This window comes from Bombina bombina, chromosome 3, assembly GCF_027579735.1.
Source record: "Bombina bombina isolate aBomBom1 chromosome 3, aBomBom1.pri, whole genome shotgun sequence".
NCBI classification, from domain to species: Eukaryota; Metazoa; Chordata; class Amphibia; order Anura; family Bombinatoridae; genus Bombina; species Bombina bombina.
In genome coordinates this window covers 450,885,889-450,909,033 of record NC_069501.1, presented here as the reverse complement: position 1 = coordinate 450,909,033, position 23,145 = coordinate 450,885,889, and the positions used below count along the sequence as shown (strand labels likewise).

The 23,145-nt window shown below is 36.6% G+C and overlaps 1 protein-coding gene across 1 annotated transcript in view; it reads left to right on the top strand.

The window, feature by feature from the left end:
- The window catches only part of CD34 (CD34 molecule), a 136,276-nt gene that overhangs the window by 79,805 nt on the left and 33,326 nt on the right, over positions 1–23,145 (top strand). Inside the window, exons 3-4 of the mRNA XM_053706685.1 lie at positions 5,041–5,309; positions 13,933–14,007. Of these exons, the coding sequence (XP_053562660.1) occupies positions 5,041–5,309; positions 13,933–14,007 (344 nt within the window). The remainder of the gene's footprint in view (positions 1–5,040; positions 5,310–13,932; positions 14,008–23,145) is intronic.

Sequence of the window (23,145 nt, the reverse complement as noted above, 5' to 3'; positions counted from 1 at the left end):
TGACTGCTTGGAGATTGAACGCTTGATCTTATCAAAGCGAGGGTTCTCAGATTCTGTTATTAATACTCTTGTTCAGGCCTGAAAGCCTGTAACCAGAAAAATTACCACATAATTTGGTATATCTGTTGGTGTGAATCTGCAGGATTCCCTTGGGACAAGGTTAAGATTCCTAAGAGTCTATCCTTCCTTCGAGAAGGATTGGAAAAAGGATTATCTGCAAGTTCCTTGATGGGACAGATTTCTGCCTTGTCTGTGTTACTTCACAAAAAGCTGGCAGCTGTGCCAGATGTTCTAGCCTTTGTTCAGGCTCTGGTTAGAATCAAGCCTGTTTACAAAATTTTGACTCCTCCTTGGTGTCTCAACCTAGTTCTTTCAGTTCTTCAGGGGGTTCCGTTTGAACCCTTACATTCCGTTGATATTAAGTTATTATCTTGGAAAGTTTTGTTTTTGGTTGCAATTTCTTCTGCTAGAAGAGTTTCAGAATTATCTGCTCTGCAGTGTTCTTCTCCTTATCTGGTGTTCCATGCAGATAAGGTGGTTTTGCGTACTAAACCTGGTTTTCTTCCAAAGGTTGTTTCTAACAAAAACATTAACCAGGAGATAGTTGTGCCTTCTTTGTGTCCTAATCCAGTTTCAAAGAAGGAACGTTTGTTGCACAACTTGGATGTAGTTCGTGCTCTCAAATTTTACTTAGCAGCTACTAAGGATTTCAGACAAACTTTTCTTTGTTTGTTGTTTATTCTGGTAAACGGAGAGGTCAAAAAGCAACTTCTACCTCTCTCTCCTTCTGGATTAAAAGCATTATCCGATTGGCTTATGAGACTGCCGGACGGCAGCCTCCTGAAAGAATCACAGCTCACTCCACTAGGGCTGTGGCTTCCACATGGGCCTTCAAGAACGAGGCTTCTGTTGATCAGATATGTAAGGCAGCGACTTGGTCTTCACTGCACACTTTTTCTAAATTTTACAAATTTGATACTTTTGCTTCTTCTGAGGCTATTTTTGGGAGAAAGGTTTTGCAAGCCGTGGTGCCTTCCATTTAGGTGACCTGATTTGCTCCCTCCCTTCATCCGTGTCCTAAAGCTTTGGTATTGGTTCCCACAAGTAAGGATGACGCCGTGGACCGGACACACCTATGTTGGAGAAAACAGAATTTATGTTTACCTGATAAATTACTTTCTCCAACGGTGTGTCCGGTCCACGGCCCGCCCTGGTTTTTTTAATCAGGTCTGATAATTTATTTTCTTTAACTACAGTCACCACGGTAACATATGGTTTCTCCTATGCAAATATTCCTCCTTAACGTCGGTTGAATGACTGGGGTAGGCGGAGCCTAGGAGGGATCATGTGACCAGCTTTGCTGGGCTCTTTGCCATTTCCTGTTGGGGAAGAGAATATCCCACAAGTAAGGATGACGCCGTGGACCGGACACACCGTTGGAGAAAGTAATTTATCAGGTAAACATAAATTCTGTTTTCTTTTGACGTTCCTTTAAAAACAGTGGCACTAGCGAGATGTTCTTTTAGAGATGCATCAAGCTCTGCTGAGAAGTTTATAAGACCTCTGAAAATGCCTGGATTTAATGAATCATCGCGTTCGTCATGTCCTCGAAGTGCAAGCTCAAATGCGCCGCAAAATAAAATACAATTAATTATTTTGGAAAGAACATAGCGATTTTTTGTTACTTGCTTATTATGTTTTTTAATATTCAAACGATATGCACTGTCAAGTTGTTGCCGAATATCAACCCTTCCTAGCAAATTAAACTCTAATGTGGAGTTTAAATGTGATTGGGAGTAATTATGTTTATTTGTTTTTTGACTTAAATGTGATAAATCGGCGACACCATAACTCACCCAGCTTGAATCCCCACTTTGTTTTGCAAACAGGAGACAATAAAAACAAAAGAGCCTGTTAGGTAATTCACAACCACAAATCCATGGATATTTATCATATACCTCGGGTTTGAATTCTCTTTTGTAATCTCTAGTTTTACATTTTGTCACCTGGGTAAGGTTAAGCATAGGTGTTGGCCTGAGCATTTTAATTTCAATTTTTCGTTCAATGGGCAACGTTGAAAAATGTAATTGCTTTAGCTCAGACACAATAATTTTACTAAGTGCCATCTTAACTGTTAGTTTACACACAAAGAACAGTCCTTTGCTCTTATATAATAATTAACTTGTAGGTAGGTAGCTCTGCAGCTGTTAGAAAATATGCAACTCAACTTGAAGTAATAGTTTAATAGTTTGGCGGGTGTTATCTAATATATAACTTGTAGGTAGGTAGCTCTGCAGCTGTTAGAAAATATACAACTCAACTAGAAGTAATAGTTTAATAGTTTGGCGGTTGTTATCTAATATATAACTTGTGGTAGCAGGTAGGTAGCTCTGCAGCTGTTAGAAAATATACAACTTAACTTGAAGTAATAGTTTAATAGTTTGGCTGTTGTTATCTAATATATAACTTGTAGGTAGGTAGCTCTGCAGCTGTTAGAAAATATACAAGTTAATAGTTTTATAGTTTTGCGGTTGTTATCTAACATATAACTTGTAGGTAGGTAGCTCAGCTGCACAGCAGTTAACTGCTTTTATTTAAAAAAAATTTTTACCTTTTTTTGCAAAGCTTATAATTGCAATGTGCTCATTAATTAATCTGCTAAAATACTTAAATGTATTAATGGTAAGCAACCGTACAGTGACAGCTGTCAACGGTCAACAACTAGTATCAGCAGCAGCACAGAAGTTAACTGTTTTAAAAAATAAAAAATAAAAACTTTTACCTTTTTTTGCAAAACTTCTAATTGCAATCTGCTAATTAATTAATTAAACTGCTAAAATTCTTAAATGTATTAATGGTAAGCAACCGTGACAGCCGTCAATGGTCAACAAGTAGTATCAGCAACAGCACAGCAGTTAACTTCTTTTTTTTTTAAAAACAAAAACTTTTACCTTTTTTTGCAAAACTTCTAATTGCAATCTGCTAATTAATTAATCTGCTAAAATACTTAAATGTATTAATGGTAGGCAACCGTGACAGCCGTCAACGGTCAACAACTAGTATCAGCAGCAGCACAGCAGTTAACTGTTTGTTTGTTTTTTAAACTTTTACCTTTTTTTGCAAAACTTCTAATTGCAATCTGATAATTAATTAATCTGCTAAAATACTTAAATGTATTAATGGTAAGCAGCCGTCAACGGTAAACAAGTAGTATCAGTCAGCAACAGCACAGCAGTTAAATGCTTTTTTTTTTAAAAATAAAAACTTTTACCTTTTTTTTGCAAAACTTCTAATTGCAATCTGCTAATTAATTAATCTGCTAAAATACTTAAATGTATTAATGGTAAGAATAAGAAACCGTGACAGCCGTCAACGGTCACAACTAGTATCAGCAGCACAGCAGTTAACTGCTTTTTTAAAAAAAAAAAATTAACTTTTTTTGCAAAACTTCTAATTGCAATCTGATAAAATCTGCTAAAAAATATTATTTTATTATTCCCAAATTACTCCACTAAAGAACTCCCTACCTAAGTACTCTAATCTGACTGTCTGAGAGACTGTATCTGTTTTTTTAAGTAAAAATAAAAATTAACTTTTTTTTTCTCACACAAACTAATAAGCTGCAGGCCTGCAGCAAAATATTTTTTTTAAGGCAAGATTCCTCGGACCTCCCTACCCTGTCCCTGACCCTGGCCTTCCTTCCCTATCTAATGATCTAACTAACTCAGTCTCTGTGAGTCAATAGACACAGACTCAGTCAGGCAGCAGTAACCACTGTAGTAGAATTCTCTTAGTTATAGTTAGTAGTATGTTATTCGTTATTTCGTTTTACAGGAAAGAAGACAGGTAAGTTGTACAACACAGAGCTCTTAAACAAGGCTCCTATCCGCTCAACGGCTATCTCCTCAATGCGATTGAGGGGGAGGAGCCTTGTGGGGGCCGTCACGTGTACGCAGCAGCGTATCAGAGGCGAGCTCAGGCAGACTGTGGGAGGAGGCAGAGCAAAGGCTGAAGTGAATCGCACACTTCAGCCTGTGCGGTTAAGGCTCTATTACAGATGCCGGGCTGGGAGGAGCTACGCCTGCACAGTGATGCTAGAGATCACTGTGCAGGATAGGGGCTCTCTGTATCGCACGTGCGAACAGGTTTAGGATAGGAGGTCAGGTGACCGGCGTGGGCGTGACAGCACGCGGCGCACAAGAGACAGCAGCCGCAGTGCCTGGGGCTGGGCTGGTCGGGAGAAATCAGGAGGAGGAGACTGACTGACGCTGTGTGGGTCTGCCTGGTGGTGACGTCGGTGCAGCACTCTGCTAAGTCGTCCGGCGTCCGCCTGGTCCTAGCTCCCCTCCTGTTTGAGTTAAATACATGATATATATATACAGCCTGTCTGAGAGCCTGCCTGGTAACTTTACCTACATTATGCATACACACTTGAGCAGAGATGGACTAGTAATGATGAAATGATTATTTATTACACAATTATAATGATAATAAAAAAGAAAATTATATATATATATATTTTTGCTCTTTTTTTTCTCATTTTTTTTTGCTCAATTTTTTTTTTCCCTCTTTGCCCCTCTTGCCCCTGGGGATTCACGTGCGACAGTGCAAAAATGGAGGAGCCTCCACTGCTATATGGCAACCGTAATATACATCAGCAAGCACACTAGATGGCAGCACCATTTCCTGTCATGTAGTTCTCCAGACGTGCATCTCTTCAACAAAGAATAACAAGAGTACAAAGCAAATTTGATAACAGATGTAAATTGGAAACTTTTTAAAAATTTGTATTCTTTATATGAATCATGAAATAATTTTTTTAGGTCTTATGTCCCTTTAAGGGGTTTTAATATAATGTATTAATTAATATATGTAATATATGTACTTAATATATGTACTTATAATGGGAATTTTTGTAAGTTAAACATTTTATGGTTCCTTTAATTAAGCAGCAGTGCACAAGAAAAAACACTGTTAACACTTAAAAACCTTACAGTGCTAACAAATGCACATTTATTTGTTTTTTAATCTTTATTTTAGGCTCTGAAACAAGTAATAGAAGCACCACAGAGAGTATGCAACAAACGTATGTCAGTACTAGCACTAATACTAGTTCAACTGTCTCTGATAAACCTGAGGAAACAGAATCATCCAGCCAAGCAAATGCAACGACTGCAACTCAGACTTCAACTGATTTAACGATCAGTTCAGCAGCTGTGACCAGTATATCACATACCGCCATGATCACTACTACAGACAGGGAATTGGAAGAGAGTACCAACGTTACTACAGAGATGCCTTTATCAATAGTAAGTGTGTACCTTCTTTTATCATTCATTGTAGCAGATCTTGTGAATAGGATATGTCTATTTTGTTCTCATTAAAGGGGCATTGAACACCTCTTGCTTTTGAGTAGGAATTTTGCATGAGCCATGCTCCCGAGAGTGGTCAAAAAGCAAGCTATATAACCTAATTTTTATTGAAAATGCTGAAAAAATAGCTGGTTTAGATGTTTTACTTAAAGAGCCATAATTATGAAAAAATGTACATGCTCTAATTTGTTAAAACATGTAGTTTTAACTCTAGCAATGCCCTAACTATCGCTCACAAAGGGTTTAAACACATAGATAAAATAATAATTGTGGGTAGGGATGGGCGAATGTTTCTAAAAATTCAAAATTTAAAACAAATTTTGATACATTTGTTCGTTCAAATCAAATTTTGAAAGTTTATATAACATTTTAATATTCTATTTTCGAATTTTCGTTTTTCCAATTTTTCAATAACCTTTGAAAATATTTGTTTAGCTATGTATTTTATATCCCATTCAATTTCGTAATGTAACATTTAAATTCAAAATAGTATTTCTAGTCTACAACTGTGTTTTATAAATATATTTGAATTCGATATAGTATTTCTAGTCTACAACTGTGTTTTATAAATGTAGCATTCAAATTCGAAATAGTATTTCTAGTCTACAACTGTGTTTTATAAATGTAATACTCAAATTCAAATGTCACATTCAAATTCGAATGTAGCATTCGAATTAGAAATAGTATTTCTAGTCTACAACTGTGTTTTATAAATGTAATATTCGAATGTCACATTTGAATTTGAATGTAGCATTCAAATTCAAATGTCACATTCAAATTCGAATGTAGCATTCGAATTACAAATAGTATTTCTAGTCTACAACTGTGTTTTATAAATGTAATATTCAAATGTCACATTTGAATTTGAATGTAGCATTCAAATTCGAATGTGACATTCAAAAACTGTAAATAACATTCGATAATAGAATTTTTAAGAATATTCCTTTGTATCAACATTCGGTTTTGTAAATCAAATTTCTACAATAACATTCATTCTATCATTCGAATTTGAATATAAACACATTTGCCCATCCCTACAAGTGGAAACTACTGGTCACGCATTTGCCATGTGCCTACTGCTGCTCCTACCGCTGAGAGTTGGGTGTCTACAGTGTTAAAATTGTATTCTCTAATACATTAGAACTTGCCATTTTTTTCATTATTATGTCCCTTTAATGATTATTATACACTAGCTCTTAACCATTGCATGGAAAACAGGTCACAATTAATTCTACTAATCACGGATTCCCAATAAACAATATTACAAAATATAGAAGAACTATACAGCTAAAGACCTGAATTTCTTTTTTATTAAAGGGACACTGAACCCACATTTTTTCTTTTGTGATTCAGATAGAGCATGCAATTTTAAGCAACTTTCTAATTTACTCCTATTATCAAATTTTCTTTGTTTTCTTGCTATCTTTATTTGAAAAAGAAGGCATTTAAGCTTTTTTGGGGTTCTGAACTCTGGACAGCACTTTTTTATTGGTGGATGAATTTATCCACCAATCAGCAAGGACAACCCAGGTTGTTCACCAAAAATGGGCAGGCATCTAAACTTACATTCTTGCATTTAAAATAAAGATACCAAGAGAATGAAGAAAATTTGATAATAGGAGTAAATTAGAAAGTTGCTTAAAATGTCATGCTCTATCTGAATCATGAAAGAAAAAATTTGGGTACAGTGTCCCTTTAAATAATTCTACATAAGATCCAGTAGGAAAATCACATAAAAAAAAACTTTACAGGTGCTGAATGTTGAAAACCTCCTCACTTTATTTCCAATGTATTAGATTGTGGAAACAAACCAGTATCCAAATCCATGTAAACAATTGTATAAATATATATTAAAGTTGCCACTTTACAGATATAAAAACAAATAAATACAGGAAAACTAAAGTCCAAAATCCTTCTGGTGTCTTAACCCCTTTGTGCGGGCATCAGTCATGTAAGCACTCATTGGAAAAATGAAATCACGTGATTGTTCATGTGATCATGTGCTTTCAAGGCCGGGATCGGCTCATGGCGGACTGCCTACGCTGCTAGGCACACCCAAGTCCAATTGCATTTTATCTTATTAGTGCTGACTCATGAATAACTCCACAGAAGTGAGCACAATGTTATCAATATGGCATACATGAACTGGCATTGTCTAGCTGTGAAAAGTTATAAAAATGTATTGAGCTAAGAGGCGGCATGTAGTGGCTTAGAAGCAGGCGGAAATATAGAGGTTTAAAGGTTATAAAGTATATTAATATAACTGTTAATCACCCTAACATGAAAGAACATGGTAATACATTCAGAGTTATAGTCCATTCAGGAGCAAATACTGGCTAACAGAAGATGTCAGCACTTGATGGTAGTTAAATCCAAGGACCTTCCAAAGAAGAGAGAAAACATACAATAGAGAAGTCTGTATATAGTTCAATATATAATCACAGGTGGACAAGTACTCACACTTTGGAGAGCTAAAGTCCATCTCAGATATTCAGACTGGTAGGCATAAAGCCCCTCGGCTCCCAAAGATACTCTGGAAATTCAGGGTAAATTAAAACAATTTCTTAAAATACAAAAGGACATAAAAACAGAATGTGTAACAGGGCGTGGGATCGGTAAAGATGCCGCTTGCAGCTCAGTCACAAACTCTACAACGGTAAGTGATCACAGGCAACAATGGTAGCGGTGTGCCTTAGCATCCCTGCATTAGTATACAAAAATGTCCATAAAAATATCCGACATATGTTTCGCTGAAACCCTTCATCTTTTTCAAGGATGCTATTTTAATATAACAATGTTAGTTGCGCAAAGCTGTGGAATGGGTAGTAAAGGCGTTATCTATATTTTTAAACAATAACAATGTTGGAGTAGACTGGTTCTTTAACCCCTTAGTGACCAGACCATTTTTCAAATTTCTTACCGTTAGGGAGCAGGGCTATTTTTACATTTTTGCGGTGTTTGTGTTTAGCTGTAATTTTCCTCTTACTCATTTACTGTACCCACACATATTATATACCGTTTTTCTCGCCATTAAATGGACTTTATAAAAATACCATTATTTTCATCATTCTCTAACTTTGCCCCCAAAATCTCTTACGCATCTACAATCACCAAAAAACTCCCATGCTAAATAGTTTCTAAATTTTGTCCTGAGTTTAGAAATACCCAATGTTTACATGTTCTTTGCTTTTTTTGCAAGTTATAGGGCAATAAGTACAAGTAGCACTTTGCTATTTCCAAACCATTTTTATTCAAAATTAGCGATAGTTACATTGTAACACCGATATCTGTCAGGAATCCCTGAATAACCCTTCATATATATATTTTTTTTAGTAGACAACTCAAAGTATTGATCTAAGCCCATTTTGGTATATTTCATGCCACCGTTTTACCGCCAAATGTGATCAAATAAAAAAAATTGTTAGCTTTTTCACAAACTTTTTCACAAACTTTAGATTTCTCACTGAAATTATTTACAAAAAGCTTGTGCAATTATGGCACAAATGGTTGTAAATGCTTCTCTGATATCCCCTTTGTTCAGAAATAGCAGACATTTATATCTTTGGCATTACTTTTTGGTAATTAGAAGGCCTCAAAATGCCGCTGTGCACCACACTTATGCCCAGCAGTGAAGGGGTTGATTAGGTAGCTTGTAGGGAGCTTGTATGATTAATTTTAGCTGCAGTGTAGTGTAGTAGACAACCCAAAGTACTGATTTAGGCTCATTTTGTTATATTTCATGCCACCATTTCACCGCCAAATGCGATCAAATAAAAAAAAACTTTTACTTTTTCACTAACTTTAGGTTTCTCACTGAAATTATTTACAAACAGCTTGTGCAATTATGGCACAAATGGTTGTAAATGCTTCTCTGGGATCCCCTTTGTTCAGAAATAGCAGACATATATGGCTTTAACATTACTTTTTGGTAATTAGAAGGCTGTTAAATGCTGCTGCACACCACACTTGTATTATGCCTATCAGTGAAGGGGTTAATTAGGTAGCTTGTAGGGTTAATTTTAGCTTTAGTGTAGAGATCAGCCTCCCACCTGACACATCCCACCTCCTGATCCCTCCCTGACCCCTCTCAAACAGCTCTCTTCCCTTCCCCACCTCACAATTGTCACCACAATCTTAAGTACTAACAGAAAGTCTGCCAGTACTAAAATAAAAGGCTTTTTTTTAATATTTATTCTGCAATGTTGGATCCCCCCATACCTCCTAATCTCCCTGACCCCCCCAAACGGCTCTCTAACCCTCCCCCCCTCTACCTATATGCTGCCATCTTGGGTACTGGCAGCTGTCTGCCAGTACCCAGCTTGCTGAATTTTTTTTATTTTTTCTTATTTTTTTATGTAAAAGAAATCATTTTTCTGTAGTGTACCTGCCCCCCCTCCCAGATCCCTTTCCCTTTCAACATTTATTCCCCCTCCCTCTCTCTCTCCCTCCTTCCCATACATTTCATTGAATATAAATGTAGGGTGCGTGCACACGTACGTGTGCGCACACCCCTGCCTCCTCATGCGCTCCCGCACAATTGCGTGCATTTGAGGGACACAGAAATCAACTAGTGATGGGAAGCCCACTCGCCTCCCTGCTATGGCTCCCACCCACCAACGATCTGCACCATCGCTGGCCGATGCAGAGAGGGCCACAGAGTGGCTCTCTGCATCGGTGGGTTAAAAAGTGTATTGCAGTGATGCCTCAATATCGAGGTATCACTGCAATACCTTGAAAGCGCATGGAAGCGATCATGATCGCTTCCACCGCTTGAAACCCCAGAGGACATGTCAGGCATGTCCTTGGTCTTTACCTGACACTTTTTGTAGAATGTGCCTGACACGTCTTTGGTCGTTAAAGGACCAGTAAACATAGAAAATAATGTTATATAATTCTGCACATAGGGTCATGCTATACTTATTGACATATATCCTGCTCATATTTTATATCTATTATAACTGTTTTGAATTTCTCTTTATAGAATATCTACTGTACTAATGGTTCAATTACCTTATCTTTGTACCTTTTATTTGTCCTATTGCCTCTTGCCCTCCCCAGAATATAGGGTTGCCACCTCTGCCATGTTTTCATGGAAACTTATGAGTTACACATGCTGCAGGGTGTGCAGGGAGAAACATGTATTGTGCTGTTTATCAGCACTATTCATGTGCTGTCCAGACGCACAATACATGTTCTGCCCTGCTTACCCTGCAGCATGTGTAACTCATAAGTTTCCATGAAAACATGGCCGAGGTGGCAACCCTACCAGATAACTATTATCCCTTATGCGTTCAATGCTGGACCAGACAGACTTGTTTGGGACTTATTTGAGGAAAAATTTACCATCTAAGAGACATTCCATGACGGCATGGGCCATGGCTCATACATTCTGTATTTTCCGCTGTTGGTGTATTTGAGAGGCAATGCTTTTGTCGTTTTATTATATTTAATGTTATGTGTTATTAAAATAATAAAACCTAAAAAAAAAAGGATCTTTGGAAACAAATTAAAGGGGAGAATATGTAGGGTAAACTGTCCCTTTAAAGGGACAGTCAAGTCCAAAAAAAACTTTCATGATTTAAATAGGGTATGCAATTTTAAACAACTTCCCAATTTACTTTTATCACCAATTTTGCTTTGTTCTCTTGGTATTCTTAGTTGAAAGCTAAAACTAGGAGGTTCATATGCTAATTTCTTAGACCTTGAAGACTGCCTCTAATCTGAATACATTTTGACCACTAGAGGGCATTAGTTCACATGTTTCATATAGATAACATTGAGCTCATGCACGTAAAGTGACCTAGGAGTGAGCACTGATTGGTTAAACTGCATGTCTGTCAAAAGAACTGAAATAAGGGGGCAGTCAGCAGAAGCTTAGATACAAGATAATTACAGAGGTAAAAAGTACATTAATATAACATTGTTGGTTGTGCAAAACTGGGGAATGGGTAATAAAGGGATTAGCTATCTTTTTAAACAACAAAAATTCTGGTGTTGACTGTCCCTTTAAGTATGGTTTGGCTCTTGAATATGATTATTATATATGGTACAAAGGCTATATGCAAGTAGCTTATGCTTATTATGGGTAAAAGTGTGACAATACAATTCACATTGTAAATAAGTTAAATTAATTAAAGACATGAAACACAATTTATTTTTTATGATTCAGAGTATACAATAATCAAATTTACTTCTAGTATCAAATTTGCTTCATTCTCTTGATATCCTTTGTTGAAAGAGCAGCTATGCACTACTAGGAGCTAGCTGAACACATTAGATGAGCCAATAACAAAAGACATATATTTGCAGCCACCAATCAGCAGCTAGCTTCCATTAGGTCACTACTGCTCCTACCTATTTATGCTTTTCAACAAATTATACCAAGAGATGCAAATGAGATAAAATAATGACATTGGAAAGTTGTTTACAATTGCATGCTCTATCAGAATCATGTACATTTAAAGGGCCACTAAAGTCAAATGTAAAGTTTTATGATTCAGATAAAGCATGTAATTAAAAAAACAACAACTTTGTAATATACTACCATTATCATAAGGTATAATATGTATGCACACTTTACACTTTCTGATGCTCCAGCTCCTACTGAGCATCAGCTTAAAGGGACATGAAACCCAAAAATGTTCATTCATGATTCAGATAGAGAATACGATTTTAAACAACTTTCCAATTTACTTCTATTATTTAATTTGCTTCCTTCTCTTGTTATCATTTGCTGAAAGGTTTATCTAGGCAAGTTCATGAGCAGCAGAGAAACTAGGTTCTAGCTGTTGATTGGTGGCTGCATATATATATTGAATGTGATTGGCTCACCCATGTGTTCAGTTAGAAACCAGTAGTACATTGCTGCTCCTTCAACAAATGATACCAAGAGAATGAAACAGATTAGATAATAGAAGTACATTAGAAAGTTGTTTAAAATTGTATTCTCTATCTGAATCATGAAAGAAAAATATTGGGTTTCATGTACCTTTAAGTGCACAAGCATATGCATTTTGTGATTGGATTGGATTAACTTGGAAATTTATATATAATAATATATATATTATAAAATTTTTGTAAATATTATAGCTACACACATTTTTTGTCTGCAGTGCAACACTTGACATCATTATGTCACTGCTATTCATAAATTATCAGGGGCGCGCCTGCAATCTACACGTCAGCATCCTGACATTTATCTCTAAGCTGCAAAATGCCTTATGAACATTCCAATTCTATTGTGTGTCTGTGTTATTTTTTATTACATAACAGGTTCACTAAAGTCTAGAAAACATCAGTATGTCTTATCATGAAATACAGGCAAACTCATGTTCCAGCTTTACTCATTAGACAAAACTGACAGCAACCTATCAACACAGCCTGAAGAGGTTCAGTTAAAGAGATTTGAAACCCACAATTTAGATTTCATGATTCAGATAGAGCAAGTGATTTTTAACAACTTTCTAATTTAATGCTATTATAATTTTTTTTCTTCATTCTCTTGGTATCTTTTCAGGGACATAGGCTTAGGAGCTTGCTTATTTCTGGAGCACTAGATGGCAGCACTATTTCCTGCCTTGTAGTGATCCAGATGCCTACCTAGGTATCCAACACAGAATGTAATGGGAACAAAATCAAATTTGATATTAGATGTAAATTGGAAGCTTTTTTTTTAAATGGTAAAATGGTTTCAAATCCCGTTAAAGGTCCATTACATCAAAATTAAATCCTCCATAAAAAAAGTTTACTTAAGTATAATATATAAAAAAAGAGCAATTATTTTTCCTACCTTTACTATGAAAATGTTGCCTTTTCCACTACCCCCCAAGAAGGACTTTATTTCAAATGATATACTTAAAGGGACAATTTACTTTGTTTTTTGTATCCTTTGTTGAAAAGCATACATAGGTAGGCTCAAGAGCTACAACTTGCTGCTGATTGGTGGCTGCACAGATATACCTCTTATCATTGGCTTACTGATGTGTTCAGCTAGCTCCCAGATGTGCATTGCTGCTCCTTTAGGTGTTGGAAAGTTGTTTAAAATTGTATACTCTGTCTGAATCATGAAAGGAAAAAATTAGGTTACCTGCCACACTGTGATTGTTTAAATGAATACACATGGTCAAGACAGCTTTCAATGGGTTTATCTCTAAAACTACTATAAACTTACAAAGCTTTGCAATAACAAGTATAACTCTTTAAAACATTTCTCTTTATGCAATTTTTTATCTTTTATTGTGTAATTGCTTATATATCTATCTAATACATTATATATATATAGGGTTGCCACCTCAGCCATGGTTTCCTGGACACTTATGAGTTACACACACTAGAGGGTGTACAGGGAAGAACATGTATTATGTTTCTGTACAGCACTATTCCTATTCCTCCCTGCACACCCTGCAGCATGTGTAACTTATAAGTGTTCTGCATTTTAAGGGACGGGTGGCAACCCTATATATATTTATATATAAACTTTGAAAGATTTGTGGATATGCTGTTTTTCCTGCCTTTCACTCTGCTCTTTATAGCTAACATTTTATGTTCATATATATTTCAGGACTGTAAAACTCTTAGGAATCAAGAGTCAACGTCTCAGGTGGTCTGCCTGCAATACAAAGAGAAAATAAACTGTGTAAGTAGCAATTGCATAACACCACATATTTGCAGTCAAGTGCTTCAGATTTAAAGGGACACTGAACCCAATTTTTTAAGCAACTTTCTAATTTACTCCTATTATGAATATTTATTCGTTCTGTTGCTATCTTTATTTGAAAAAGAAGGCATCTAAGCTTTTTTTTTTTTTTTTTTTTTTTTTTTTGTTCAGTACTCTGGACAGCACTTTTTTTTATTGGTGGATGAATGTATCCACTAATCAGCAAGGACAACCCAGGTTGTTCACCAAAATGGGCCGGCATCTAAACTTACATTGTTGCATTTCAAATAAAGATACCAAGAGAATGAAAAAAATTGATAATAGCAGTAAATTAGAAAGTTGCCTAAAATTCCATGCTCTATCTGAATCACGAAAGAAAAAATTTGAGTACAGTGTCCCTTTAAGCTAACCAGCATGGAGATGAATCATCCATTTATTTGACTGATCTTTATATTGTAAATGAAGTGTATTAGTGATCTCCCATTAATGATACAGTTCCCATGGTAGAAAGTGCCTTTTAAAACAGCTCCCGAGGGCCTCGTAATACTAACAAAGTATCTTATAGAATCTCACCAGACCTGAGAGCTTTGGAGAATCTGGCCTTTTGACAGAAAAATGATTCACTTTTGGGAAGTTACAAATAGCCAGCACTAGAGTGTGTGGTCCCTAGGATAATACTGTCTTAAAGGGACATGAAACCCAAAATCTTTCTTACATGATATATAGGGCATAACATTTTAAGCAACTTTCTAATTTACTTCTATTGTCAATTTTTATTTGTTCTCTTGATATCTTTTTTTGAAAAGCAGGTATGTAAGCTTAGGAGTGTGCACGTGTCTGGAGCATTATATGGCAGCAGTTTTGCAAACATGGTATACATTTGAAAGAGCACTAGATGGCAGCAATATTTCCTGTCATGTAGTGCTCCAGACACCAACCTAGTATCTCTTCAACAAAGAATATCATGGAAACAAAGCAAATTTGATAATACAACTAAATTATCTTTATCTGGATCACAAAAGCAAACTTTTGGGTTTCATATCCCTTTAAAGGAACACTAAACACCTTGTAATTACAAGATATTTTTGCTCTCTTGTTATAGAATAAAACAGTAGCCAGCTATGAAAATAGCCGTGAGAAATCTGCAAGGTCTCTTTCCAATACTTTGGGTTCGTTTCCATTGAGATGTAACTAGGTTTGAGCGAGGTCGCAAACCGATAAATATGCTGTTGGAAGCAATTTCGTTTATTGACTGCTTCTGATTTTGGGTTATACCTCAATGGCCTAGTTTCTATTAAGGTGGTAACGTTTGGAAACTGGTGGTAACATAAAACTTCTCCATAGACTTGGAGATAAATGTTTTTACCAACAGTTTCCAAACTTTAGCACCTCAATGGAAACTAGGCCAATATCAGCAGCCGTTTGCTCTGGTATTACGAGTTATCTCTTTCACGCTAACCCAACGTGCACAAAAAGCAGAATTTAGGATATTGCGCAATAACTACTTCACCCATAGAAGTACTCCCCTAAAACCCGATCACATATTCTTATGTGCGCTAACCCGACATGAAAATATGAATATTTCACATTCCAATGTTCTTCACATAGAAGAATATGTTCTATTTATTCAGAAATAAATATTTCTATATAAGTCTGATATTTTGTTAACATATATATCTGTACCTATACAAATATATTATATATATATAAAATTATATATAGGTATATATATATATATATACAGATTACATATATATATATATATATATATATATATATATATATATATAAATATCTATTTCTAAATACTTAGAACATATTCACATAGAATGTGAAATATTTACAGTAAATACAAAGTTAAAACTTTTATTAAAAATGAATATTGCATAAATATTTTTTTTTAGGTTTTCATCTACTTAACTGCAAAGGGCTCCAATGCACTTATATACACACTTACATATGTACACATCTAAAGACATTTACCGTATATATACATACATATCCATCTTTAGACTTGTATACGTATGTATCTCTATGTTAAAGCCCTTTGTCTGTCTGAGCCCTTATAACTTTTTTGTGCAATATTTTTTTTAATAATTTTGATTAGATGTTGTTATTATGAGTTTAACTGTACTTTGTAATGTATTTTTGATGTGTTTTGTGAGACATTTTTTGTCTTGCGAAACAGTTAACCACAGCTGAATTGAATTGCACCCAAGAGATCACATTTACTTTCAATTTGTAATACCAGTGCAATTTAACCCGCGTGCAAATGATCGCGAAAACCTGATATCGCTAGCGTGCAAACGCTTGTGCTCCACTCATAATCTGGCCCTAAATGTATAATACAAACGAGCTGCACCCTTCACTTGTTCCCAGTTTGTTTGATTGAGAGCTTGGTTGGTTTAGGGACCCAGGTTTTGGAATGGACTTTGATGTGGTACCTGGGCTTGTCCCATTTAGCCAGATGCGGTAACTAACCCTTCCATTTTTGCTTTTAATCTTAGCTGAGAGTTTGTAAGTGAGTGCTGAACTTTCTCTGTGTGTTGTATTAATTTGTTTTGTAATTTTCCCTATGGGCCTTGCACCCAGACCTGTCTGGGGCTAACTGCCTGTGACTCTGAGGACAGCACAGCTTCCTGCGAGTGCCATTGAGCACCCAGGGCTGAGCATGTTGCAGGGTCATGAAATGTGTACCCAGTCCAGTCTGAGAGTTCAGTCCCCTTCGGTGTTTTGTGTGTATGTATGTATGTATGTGTGTGTATATATATATATATATGACAACACTGAAGAAATTACACTTTGCTACAATGTAAAATAGTGAGTGTACAGCCTGTATAACAGTGTAAATTTGCTGTCCCCTCTAAATAACTCAACACACAGCTATTAATGTCTAAACCGTTGGCAACAAAAGTGAGTACACCCCTAAGTGGAAATGTCCAAACTGGGCCCAAAGTTTCAAGATTTTGTGTGGGCCTTAACCCTCTTGTGGATGGAGTTCACCAGAGCTTCACAGGTTGTCACTGGAGTCCTCTTCCACTCCTCCATGATGACATCACAGAGCTGGGGATGTTAGAGACCTTGCACTCCCCCACATTCCGTTTGAGGATGCCCCACAGATGCTCAATAGGGTTTAGGTCTGGAGACATACTTGGCCAGTCCATCACCTTTACCGTCAGCTTCTTTAGCAAGGCAGTGGTCGTCTTGGAGGTGTGTTTTGGGGTCGTTATCATGTTAGAATACTGCCCTGTGGCCCAGTCTCTGCTTCATACTGCTTCAGTATGTCACAGTACATGTTGGCATTTATGGTTCCCTCAATGAACTGCAGCTCCCCAGTGCCGGCAGCACTCATAAAGGCCCAGACCATGACACTCCCACCACCATGCTTGACTGTAGGAAAGACACACTTGTCAATGTACTCCTCACCTGGTTGCCTCTACACACGCTTGACACTATCTGAACCAAATAGGTTTAACTTGGTATCATCTGACCACAGGACATGGTTCCAGTAATCCATGTCCTTAGTCTGCTTGTCTTCAGCAAGCTGTTTGCAGGCTTTCTTGTGCATCATCTTTAGAAGAGGCTTCCTTTTGGAACGACAGCCATGCAGACCAATTTGATGCAGTGTGCGGCGTATGGTCTGAGCACTGACAGGCTGACCCTCCACCCCTTCAACCTCTGCAACAATGCTGGCAGTACTCATACATCTATTTTCCAAAGACAACCTCTGGATATGACGCTGAGCATGTGCACTCAACTTCTTTGGTCGACCATGGCGAGGCCTGTTCTGAGTGGAGTCCTGTGAGGCCGCTGCATGGTCTTGCCCACCGTGCTGCAGCTCAGTTTCAGGGACTTGGCAATCTTCTTATAGTCTAGGCCATCTTTATGTAGAGCAACAATTCTTTTGTTCAGATCCTCAGAGAGTTCTTTGCCAGGAGGTGCCATGTTGAACTTCCAGTGACCAGTATGAGAGATTGTGGGAGCGATAACACCAAATTTAACACATATGCTCCCCATTTACACCGACCTTGTAACACTAACGAGTCACATGACACTGGGGATGGAAAATGGCTAATTGGGCCCAATTTGTACATTTCCACTTAGGGGTGTACTCACTTTTGTTGCCAATGGTTTAGACATTAATGGCTGTGTGTTGAGTTATGAGGGGACAGCAAATTCACACTGTTATACGGGCTGTACACTCACTACCTACTTCGCTATGGGCGCTCTGTGTTTATTTTTATATAGGTTTACATTGTAGCAAAGTGTCATTTCTTCAGTGTTGTCACATGAAAAGATATAATAAAATATTTACAAAAATGTGAGGGGTGTACTCACTTTTGTGAGATACTGTATATATATATATATATATATATATATATATATATGTATGTGTGTATATATATATATATATATATATATATATATATATGTATATATATATATATATATATATATATATATATACAGTGGGGCAAAAAAGTATTTAGTCAGCCACCAATTGTTCTCCCACTTAAGAAGATGAGAGAGACCTGTAATTTTCATCATAGGTATACCTCAACTATGAGAGACAAAATGTGGAAACAAATCCAGACAATCACATTGTCTGATTTGGAAAGAATTTATTTGCATATTATGGTGGAATATAAGTATTTGGTCACCTACAAACAAGCAAGATTTCTGGCTCTCACAGACCTGTATCTTCTTCTTTAAGAGGCTCCTCTGTCCTCCACTCATTACCTGTATTATTGGCACCTGTTTGAACTTGTTATCAGTATAAAAGACACCTGTCCACAACCTCAAACAGTCACACTCCAAACTCCACTATGGTGAAGACCAAAGAGCTGTCGAAGGACACCAGAAACAAAATTCTAGACCTGCACCAGGCTGGGAAGACTGAATCTGCAATAGGCATGCAGCTTGGTGTGAAGAAATCAACTGTGGGAGCAATAATTAGAAAATGGAAGACATACAAGACCACTGATAATCTCCCTCGATCTGGGGCTCCACGCAAGATCTCACCCCGTAGGGTCAAAATGATCACAAGAACGGTGAGCAAACATCCCAGAACCACATGGGGGGACCTAGTGAATGACCTGCAGAGAGCTGGGACCAACGTAACAAAGGCTACCATCAGTAACACACTACGCCGCCAGGGACTCAGATCCTGCAGTGCCAGACGTGTCCCCCTGCTTAAGCCAGTACTGTCCGGGCCCGTCTGAAGTATGCTAGAGAGCATTTGGATTATCCAGAAGTGGATTGGGAGAATGTCATATGGTCAGATGAAACCAAAGTAGAACTGTTTGGTAGAAACACAACTCGTCGTGTTTGGAGGAGAGAGAATGCTGAGTTGCAACCAAAGAACACCATACCTACTGTGAAGCATGGGGATGGCAACATCATGCTTTGGGGCTGTTTCTCTGCAAAGGGAACAGGACGACTGATCTGTGTACATGAAAGAATGAATGGGGCCATGTATCGTGAGATTTTGAGTGCAAACCTCCTTCCATCAGCAAGGGCATTGAAGATGAAACGTGGCTGGGTCTTTCAGCATGACAATGATCCCAAACACACCACCCGGGCAACGAAGGAGTGGCTTCGTAAGAAGCATTTCAAGGTCCTGGAGTGGTCTAGCCAGTCTCCAGATCTCAACCCCATAGAAAACCTTTGGAGGGAGTTGAAAGTCTGTGTTGCCCAGCGACAGCCCCAAAACATCACTGCTCTTGAGGAGATCTGCATGCAGGAATGGGCCAACATATCAGCAACAGTGTGTGACAACCTTGTGAAGACTTACAGAAAACGACTGACCTCTGTCATTACCAACAAAGGATATATAACAAAGTATTGAGATGAACTTTTGATATTGACCAAATACTTATTTTCCACCATAATTTGAAAATAAATTCTTTCCAAATCAGACAATGTGATTGTCTGGATTTGTTTCCACATTTTGTCTCTCATAGTTGAGGTATACCTATGATGAAAATTACAGGCCTCTCTCATCTTCTTAAGTGGGAGAACTTGCACAATTGGTGGCTGACTAAATACTTTTTTGCCCCACTGTAGATATATATATATATATATATATATATATATATATATATATATATATATATATATATATATATATATACAGGTATATATATTTAAATAGATTTTTTTTTTTTTAAAGTTTGAATACAGTTTCTGTTTAAATTAAAATGTTGAAAGTTTCATAATTTTGAAACAAAAAATGTGATTGATTTGGCAGTTTTGTAGCTATTACCAGTGACTTCTAAAACTGCCAAACTCCAATTAAAGTGGTCAAACAGTTTTAAGGTAATTTAAAATAGAAAAAAGTGTTTTTTCATAAAAACTCACTTGACGTACAATTGGGATATGTGGCTTGTTCTGCAGCTGACATAGCTGAATGTATTTCATAAAACTGCTGCTGATAGCTTTTGACTTGGTCAAATGCCCTTTAGTAATTTAAAGTTTATAGATGTTATTATTTTTAAATTATTTCATACAAATTAGCTTTTATTTTGCATAAGCTATGAAATAAATGGTAATCTGGACCCTTTTCTAATCCTCAAAGCCAAGTCAGAAATTACACCACACTCTCTCAAGTTGTGGTCAAAGACCACAACTTGGAAAGACTATATGTATCATATGAATAATATAAAAGAAACCTTTTAAAAAATAAATTTCTAATATATTTTAATCCGGTGGGGCCACACCATATATTCTTTATGTAAGATTATACAACTCATTTTATATTTATTTATACATTCATAGTGTGTCAGTTGAAAAAAAAATGTTTTGTATATTTTATTTTCGATTTGATTCTATTTTATTCTTTATTATTTTTTATATAGTAAAAATTATCTTTTTAATTAAATGCATGAGTGTGCTATCTGATTTATAATAGACTATTTATACAGACTTTACTAAGAGACTATCTACACATATTCCACAAAGATTCATATATCATTTATCTTTTACTGCTTACTACCCCTCAGCTCCCCATAATAGTGCCACTCAAATACTTATCTTGTGAGCTTTTATTTTGCAACAGTCTTGTATATTTGGTCAGTTATGCCGCTACTTAACACAGTAGAGTGCCTCTTCAGCACATTAACAATGTAGTTGCAGTGCAGGGGTCTGTCGGGGGGGAAACACCATCATTCATCATTCAGCCGGAAACATCATCAGTGCTTTACTGTAATCTTAAAGGGACACTAAACTCAAAATTTTTCTTTCATGATTCAGATAGAGCATGCAATTTTAAGCAACTTTCTAATTTACTCCTATTATCAAATTTTCTTCGTTCTCTTGCTATCTTTATTTGAAAAAGAAGGCATCTAAGCTTTTTTTTTATTCAGAACTCTGGACAGCACTTTTTTATTGGTGGATGAATGTATCCACCAATCAGAAAGGACAACCCAGGTTGTTCACCAAAAATGGGCCGGCATCTAAACTTACATTCTTGCATTTCATAAAGATACCAAGAGAATGAAGAAAATGTGATAATAGGAGTCAATTAGAAAGTTGCTTAAAATGCCATGCTCTATCTGAATCACGAAAGAAAAAAATTGGGTTCAGTGTCCCTTTAAAGGGACAGCATACGCCAATTTTTATTTAACTGCATGTAATAGACACTGCTATAAAGAATAATATGCACAGATACTGATATAAAAATCCAGTATAAAACCATTTAAAAACTTACTTAGAAGCTCCCAGTTTAGCTCTGTTGAAAAAATTAGCTGGAACACCCACTGTAAGTGGTTCTATAGCAAAAAAAGCAGACCTTCCTCTGCATATAAAAAGACTCTTTACACAAACAGGAGCAATCTGGAGTAGGTATATATCAGTATTCTCCTAAAACTTTGAGGCTTGGTTAGGAGTTTGAAAATCAGCGTAATGTTATTTAAAAATAGGCAAAACTATACATTTAAAAAACAAACAAAACTATATAGGCTATAAAAAGGGATAATCTACAAAACATTTATGCAAAGAAAAATCTAGTGTATAATGTCCCTTTAAGGGATTTCACTGCAATTTCACAAGTATTCTCAGTAAACTTCCTTAAACTGAGGGAAATAAAGTAACTGCAGCGCATGCCAGATACATGCTCCCTTGCAAGTCCCAGCACTGGAATCCTGAATGGCTGCTTAAAGTGAAGGTAAAGTCAAACACCCTATTATAAACAATTATAGATATCAAGGCAAATAAATATAAGTTTCATTCATCAATATTCCCCAAAATATATATTACCTGAGATATCTTATTTTATTGTCATGTAATCGGCTTTCCGAAAATCAACCCGTTCAATGTTTTTTTTTTATAAAGAACTATCACGTGGTTGAGCCATCCAATTGATTCTCTGGCCGTTAGGCGGCCGTCAAATTTCGTCATCAACAGATGAGTCTATATGCGCATGCGTAACATTTTCTACTTCTCATTTTCCATCCGCGCGCGTCCTCATTTCGCGCATGCGCAGTATAAACTTTAGGTAGTAGTCATAGTAGGAGCTGCCGAGGAACTTGCTAAGTATTTTCGCATGCGCAGTAGAGAGCGACAACCGGGATTAACGCATGCGCAAAGATCGCTGAGAACAAATGATGCGCATGCGCTGTTATTCCATGCTCGATGTGCACGAGCGTAGTAGACACGTATAGAGCGGGTGGGACCGCTCTATACGTCACAGTATCATAAACCCGGAACTTGAGGGTGGGAGGAGAATCTGCACGGAACGGTAACAAAACTATTGTTAGAAAAATACCTAAATAACTAAATATTTGTAAAAAACAAACCTAGCGACTGGATTGGAGTTATTAAAAGGATCCTAAATACCATTGCTGCTTAACAAAACTTTTCCTTCACTTTAAATGCCCTTTACAATGGAATGTGGCTACTGAGGAAATTGTGAGATAAAATATCTTCGTTTTTTACATAGAGATGTTCAGGTGATATTTTCTAGTCAGCTTTTTACAGCGATAATGCATCACTTTCAAGTAATTTAACATAATGAAAGTAATAAAGCTCTCTGGTGTGGTGGATTTCACAGGATTTAAACTCAGTTTGCAGCAAATGCAAATGAAACTGAAATGTTTTGACTATAATTTAACTTGTATT